This window comes from Apaloderma vittatum, unplaced genomic scaffold (assembly GCF_000703405.1).
Source record: "Apaloderma vittatum isolate BGI_N311 unplaced genomic scaffold, ASM70340v1 scaffold21012, whole genome shotgun sequence".
NCBI lineage: Eukaryota > Metazoa > Chordata > Aves > Trogoniformes > Trogonidae > Apaloderma > Apaloderma vittatum.
Window position 1 is genome coordinate 22,905 of NW_009705529.1, and position 6,986 is coordinate 29,890.

Here is a 6,986-nt window from a genome sequence, read left to right on the forward strand (position 1 = left end):
GGTCCAGCCAGCAGGTTTGTCACCAGCTGTGCAAATCCAGATGTGGCAAATCCGCCTGGCTCAGGTTGTTTACCTGCGACTCGTGACCAGCTCAGTTTGGAAAGCTGGAAAGCTCGATGCTGCCTTCCCCTGAAAGCCACAGCGGGGAACAGCTCTCACAGGCACGCGTGGAGCAGGGACAGAGCAGGGAGAGTGATTTGTAACACTGGCAGCATGGCTGGGCTGAGGGCTTCTGGCTGCTGCATTAGAAGCTCGTGCAATCAGGCTTTCCCCCCCTGCCAAGTTTGCTATAGAGAGATCTCAACGGCTGTGAGTGCAAATCCTTTGGGGAAACAAACCTAGAGAGGAAAATGTTGGTGCCAGTGTGTGAATGGGAGAGTCTCTGAAATCCCAGGTGGGTTCCTGCTTGTAACTGGGAACAGAGGTGGTAACCGGGATGTTGTAAAGACACAAGAGACAGCCTGGAGCGGATTCTCATCCCCTCGGACCTTGGCTTGAGTTCAGGAGAAAGTGCTTTGGCCTCATTTGGCTACAGGTGCCGACGAGCCTCGTGTTTATGCTGCGGGGGCTCCGTTTCTCGCGGGAGCGTCACTCAGGGCAGGGAGCTGAGCTTTGGCCGGGCACCGCTGACGACAGCGTCTGCTCCAGGTGGCGCCGAGTTGGAACCGCGGCTTCTCGGGGGCGGATGCCTCCGTTGGGCTTCGTCTCGCCGTTGGTGCTGCCCGTTCCTCTTGCAAACAGCTTGGAGTTCCTCAAGGTGCTGGCAGAAACTGCAGAGGTGGTGGTGGGGAGTGAGAGAAAGGGAGATTAGAAACATTTTGTTCACCATCTGCTTCAGCAAATTGTGCACATAAACCCACTTACGGTGCTTTGGTGTGGAGTGGACAGCGCTGATGACGGTGGGTATCGGTTGCTCCATGCTGTGGAGAAAAAGGACGGAATGTGAGCACACGGGCTAAATTCTGCTGTGCCCAAGAGATGCTGAGGACTGGAGTTTGGCCCATGTGAGCTGGGCCAAGTGCGTGGCTGGCTCACAAAGGCCAACTCAACAGCATCTGGGCAAAGCATCGTCTAGAGAGGTGCTGGAGCCCTCAAGCTTGGGGAGTCTGAGGAAAACTTCAGAGCAAGATACAAGGCTGAGCTGTGTGGGGGCTGCTGGGATTTGTTCTTTCCTTCATCACACCTTTGGTACCAAGGTTTGGGATGTCTGCTTGCTCCCTAGGTGGTTCAGGCCCAGGGAAGCCCAGATTACCTGCTCTCCTCCCCTTCCATCAGCTTCCTGTACGTGAGGATCTCCACATCCAGAGCCAGCTTGATGTTCATCAGCTCCTGATACTCTTTCACCAGGTGAGCCATGTCCTCCTTGCTCTTCTGTAGGGCTTCTTCCAGCTCGGCCAGTTTGGCTTTGGCGTCCTTGAGGGCCATCTCGCCGTGCTCTCCTGCCTCCTTGATGTGCTCCTCCAAGTACAGGCACTGGTGTTGCAAAGGCAAAAAAGGGCAGTGGAGGGTGTTAGGTGTCTTGTAGGTTGGACCTCTGTGTCAAGAGCTTTGTCACCCACCCCGAGACACACCTGGCTCTTTTGGGACACGATGCAGGACCTCAGCTTCTGGATCTGTATGTTCAGGTCCGCGATCTCCCGTCGGCTGTCGAGGAGATGACCCCCGTAGGTGCCTGACTGGGTGCTTCCTTCGTTCAGCTGCAGGAGAGATGGGAGAGTGGGTCGTCTGCTCTGCTGTGGGGAAGGAATGAATCTGCAAGGATTCCCACTGCCCTTGAGAGGACACCGCCTCACTGGGGAGGAACGGGGGGTGCGTGGAAGGGTTTAGGGCTCATTCTCTTCTGGCTGTAGCCGTGCCAGGTAGAGAGCACGCTGTCTCGTGGGGTTAATCACATTCTCGCTCAGTTTGGAGGAGGCACCAGTGGGAGGGTATTTTGCGTCTCAGGTGGGACAGGCTGCCCCTGAGAGATGTCCTTGTCTTTCTCCACTGACAGCCTGGAGAGCCTAGAGCAGTGAAACTGCTAATTTGCACCCCGGAGTTAGGAGGAGTTGATTTGGGTTAGCACCCTGTCCCTCCCTCCATCCCAGGTATGGTCTGTCCCTCCACATCTTGCTGATTCCTGTAGTTTCTAGGCTGCTCTCTCTCCCTCTTCTTTCACTCCCTCTCCCCAGTATCAATCAGATAAGGAGACAAATACCTTTCTCCTGGTAAGTGCTTCAGCCTCCTCCCAGCTCCGAAGAGCCAGAGCTTCATACTGGGCCCTGACTTCTTCCACGATTCTGCTCAAATCAAGCTTGCACGTGTTGTCAATTCCCAGTACTACAGAAATGTCCTTAATTTCTGTCAGCAGCTCCTCGAGTTCCTGAACAGCAAAGAGAGAATAGGACTGACATACCAAGTACTCGGCAAAGCTACGAGCTGGGGAGAACCGAACTGTGGCAGATCTGCTGTGCTTAGCCAGGCAACGCATTTTCCGCCTGCAGCGTGGCGAGATTTCCTAGGATTTCAGTCTCTGAAATTTGGAAGCTGGTAGTGTTTCCCTCCATCAAATCCCGGCTCGGTCTAGGGACTTGGTTTGGAACCTTTGGATACAATCGATTAAGAGCCTGACAAAACAGTGCGTTTGAACTGGTGAAGGTGCTTCATTATCTGTCGGTGTTGAGATGGTGGGAGTGTCTGTCTCGTATGAGAAACGGGGTGGTGTGAATCATTTTGCAGGCTGGTGCTGCTAGAAAGATGCCTTTGCTGAGCTCTGCTTCGGTATCTAGAGAATCTGGGGCTGCCCCTTGTGTTGTTATATCTGCTTCGTGTCTAAGAGAAGGGAGAAACAGGACCCTTCTTGGAGTACTTCCGTTATCACGGATTGGGATATTTGCTCTTGATAGCTGGCTTGGGTCACAGCTTCAGAGAGAGGAGCCAGACACTGATGGGTGAACCTAAAAAGGACCCTTAATCCGTGCGTGTAAACCACGCTCCCGGGTGCTTTGTATCCAGGTTGTGATGCAGAGCAGATGGTGCACACGCGCCTTGGCAGCTCCCCCCCAGCCTCAGAGTGTTCCCTGTCACCCTTATCACCATCCCTAGACTTGCTTCTGATTCACAGGGGTGTACAAAGAGAGCAGCGCCTGTCTCTCCTTCTCTTAACCTTTCATCTCGACCTTTTTGTTCTTCCCCTTTGTGCTGAGGGCTCTAATCTCTTTAAAGAAGCATTTGTGTACCTTGTTTGCCTTGCCTTCCCCTGACTGGCGAAACAAAAGGCGCCCTGACCCGATGATTCATGAATAACGGGAGAATACCCCACAGCTCATCCACAGAGCGGGATTGTCAGTGTATTTTTTTTCGCACTGATGTCTAATCCTCGAGCCTCTTTGTTAATCTTTGAGCAGGTTAATACCTATTTGAGAAGATGCGTGCTCGGTGCCAGTACTTGAGCATCCTCTGCCGGGGGGGGGAAAAAGTAAAAAACAATCTGGTGGTTTATTAATGAGGATTGAGGCTGGGATTTTCATACCAACACGCTGTGTGAGCAAAGCTGTCAAGCTTTGCCCTTCCCCTGGGTACGTATGCCGCTACGTTGATGTCGGTCAAATCGACAGGTACAGGTGAGAAAATGACTGACCCTGAAGACAAACTATTGAGAGGAGAGGGCAGAGAGAGAGGTGGAGGGTAATTTCTTTGTGTAAAGCTTGGATTAAAAAAAAAATAAGAAGAATGCCAGCATTATGGCATAACGGGCAGCAGTGTGGAACCCAGAGGAAATCACCTCAAGGAGAATATCTCGCAGCGGGATCTCCTTTCCAGCTACCCCTGTGAAATCCCTTGCACCAGGAATACTCTTTTTCTTTTTTTTTTAGAGAAAATGAGTATTCACAGTTTCTTGCAGGCTGGGCACGTGTTCTGACGCGCTTCTGATACGATGCAGGTCCTTCTGCCTCTCTGTGCCTCAGTTTCCTCACAAGGAACATTCACGTTCCTCTGTCAAGCATTTTAATTGTTTGCACTGGTGGAATTTCGACAAATCATTAGTATTCCCGAAACACTGCCGAGCCTGCTCGGTGACATTTTATGAGCGCTGAGTAAGTGGCTGGAATCACCCTGTTTGAGGAGCTGCAGGCACGTCGCAGCCTCTGGGTTTGTCCGAAGGCTCCGAATCCTCCCCCCTTTGGTGAAATCATAGCCCCCCTGCGCGATTCTCGTCTGAATGGAAATGGGTTGTGTGGGGTCCTGTTAAAGAGGATCCAGCACCTCACCCGGGTTCGTCCTGTTTTGGAGTGAGCCCTTGGAATAGAAGAACGTTCAGCTCGCTCGGGACCTGAGGTGCTTGGTCTCAAGGCAAGGGGGAGGTTAAGGAGCTGAGCTCCAGCACAGCCAGCTCGGGAGATTCTTGGGGGGCTCCTGAGTTAGAGGGGAGACCCACTGGCGCAGCCTCCCCTACAGGAGCAACTTTCTGATCAAATTGGTTAAAGGAAGGGGATTAACTCGTGAGACCCCGCCTTGAGCCATTAATAGTTGTCTGCGACACCACGCAGCTCTGCGGGACGAGCTCTCCTTTTGGTGTGAACGCAGAACAATGCCCTCTCCGGAGTAGAACTGTCCACAAAAAATGCTTTTTTTTTATTTTTTGCAGAGTAGCTTGCGTGCTCCTGGGCCACTTCCCCCAGTTGCGTTTTTACCTGCTCGTAGATGGTTTTTTTCAAATCCATCAGCTCTTGGAGGCCTTTGAGTTTTACTTCCAGCTCGGTTCTGTGCAAGGTGCTTACATCTAAATCCTAGAGGAGACGGAAAGTGTATTAATCGAGAGTTTTGAGTTTGTAGCAAGAAGTTTCTCCCACTGCCACCTCTCTCTGCTAGCTATTTGTTGGGAGGAACTTGTGAAACTGCTCCTTTGGGGACCTTTTTCCTCTGTAGGTTGTTGGTTTTTTGGGTGGTTTTTTTTTCTGAGCGAGCGCTTTGGTGGAAGTCTCAAACAAGGCAGGGTGGAGAAGGAAGCAGGCAGGGCTGGTCCATGCCCACTCATCTTTTGTTCACCACAAAAAGCCTGAGTTATTGAGAAAAAACCCTCCGATGCCATCCACAGAAGTCACCAGAACTGCCCTTACTGGCTGATGAAGGGCGTCCGGGAAAACATGCAATTAGCCGTAATGATCGTTTGCGGAGAACATTTCCTCTGTCTAATAATACCCTGCATTCCTTCCCCCTCGGATTATTTTTGTTAATGTAAAGGCTGTGCCCAAAGCCTTCTGTCTCAGCTGATACTCCAGCTCCTTCTGGGGCCGGGATGTTTAAACAGGGCGCGGCCACGCGACAGGGAACTAAAGCAAACTGCGGTTATCGATCCCCAACCTTTCCCAAGCCGTGAGGTCATTGCCGGAGAAAACATGCCAGGGAGGAGAGGTGTCACCTGGGAGGGTCCTGGGGTGCGGAGCCCCCCGCCCTGCCAGCTCTGGCCACTGCAATTGCGACGGGGTCGAGTTCAAACGTGGTCTGACCCCCCCAGGGGCTCCACCAAGAGCCGCGGGGCTTTTCCGTAACCACAAGCAGCCCGGACTCACTTGCGCTTTTCCTGTTGAAGCGGTGACCGTGGTCACCACCCCGCTGTCCTCCTCGAGACCTTGTTACCCCACAAAACATCTGTGGTGGGAGGACTGGGTCCAGAGCTGAGCCTGGACCGTTTTGCCTCTCGAGGCTCTTTTGTGATGACGCAGAGCTGGCGGGGAGCCTGCCCAGATGAAAAGCTTCTCTTGCCACTGACCTTTTTGAGCTCCATGAAGGTGTATTCCATGCCACTACAGAGGCGAATTTCATCCTCATATCTAAGGAGAGTGAGAAAAAAGGGTAAGAAATTGCATGTGAAAGCCTCAGGGATGGTGAAGGTCGTCTTGCTCACCCCAAAAACGTCACTATCAACACTTTCTGCTTTTACTATGATGTCCCACGCTAGACGGTGTGAAGAGGTATCTCTTAGGTTTGAGCATCTTGGACAAGAGGGAGGATAACAAGCTGCCACGCACCAGCTGCTCTGTAGTTACACCGTGAGCACTTGAAATCTGAAGAGCCCCAAAGCAGAGAGAAGGTAGCTTTAATTCTAGCTTAATTTGAGGGCTAAGCAACCTCAAGTTAGCTCACTTTTGCCACAGAAAGAGAGAGTAGGCATGGAGGAGTGGGGCGTGGTGAGTTGTTCTCTGCGAAACCCAATCTCATGTCCAAAGAGTCCCAGATTTTTCACCCTAAGCTTCCCTCTTCTGTTTCTTTCAGGTATCGCCAGCATTTAATTTCCACAGCCTGAGAGTCTTCTCAAGGGAGAAATATCCAGCTTGTGAAAGTTCTGCGAATACTGGGCCGGTGTCATGACTTACCCTAAATTTTGAGAAGTAACACAGGACCTGGCAAAGCAGTTTGTGGAAAACAGTGCCCACAGAGCAGAAGGTAAGGAAAACCGGACGGGATAGGGTGGAGCCCTAATGGCTGGATATCCATGGAGGAACCAACCCTGCAGGTGTTTAAAGACAGGTTTGATAAGGCAGGACCAGGATAGCAGAGCTTTGGTCCAGGGGCAGATGCACTTCGTGGTGGCCAGCAGCAGACACGAGAGGCTCGCTTAGGGAACAGCCCTCCGTGGCTCCTGGGACGAGCGTGTGGCTCGCCCTGATGTTGCTAAAAGCAGGTTGCGGACCTGGAAGCCACAGGGTCTCTTTTGGGCCGGGCGTGTGACCAGGCGCCCCTGGTTCGTTTGCCGCGCCGGGAGCGTTACGTGATGGGTGTTTGGTGTCTCCTGCTGGACTCACATTGGGAGTGGGGGCTCTTCTGCTGAGACCGGAGCAGGTTGCGCTCTCAGGGAGGTCGTGGCTTCCCTGCTCTTCTGTGACACGAAGGGCCATGGAGATGATGAGAGGGCTGGAGAAGCTCTGCTCTGAGGACAGGCTGAGGGAGCTGGGGTTATTCAGCTCGTTGGGGAAGAGAAGAGAAGGCTCCGGGGGGACCTAACA

General features: G+C 52.6%; 1 protein-coding gene across 1 annotated transcript in view; it reads right to left on the bottom strand.

The window, feature by feature from the left end:
* Positions 1 to 588: 588 nt before the first annotated feature.
* Positions 589 to 6,986, bottom strand: part of KRT80 (keratin 80) — a 15,403-nt gene continuing 9,005 nt past the window's right edge. Inside the window, 7 exon segments of the mRNA XM_009865466.1 lie at positions 589 to 770; positions 865 to 920; positions 1,253 to 1,473; positions 1,572 to 1,697; positions 2,198 to 2,362; positions 4,674 to 4,769; positions 5,753 to 5,813. Of these exon segments, the coding sequence (XP_009863768.1) occupies positions 589 to 770; positions 865 to 920; positions 1,253 to 1,473; positions 1,572 to 1,697; positions 2,198 to 2,362; positions 4,674 to 4,769; positions 5,753 to 5,813 (907 nt within the window).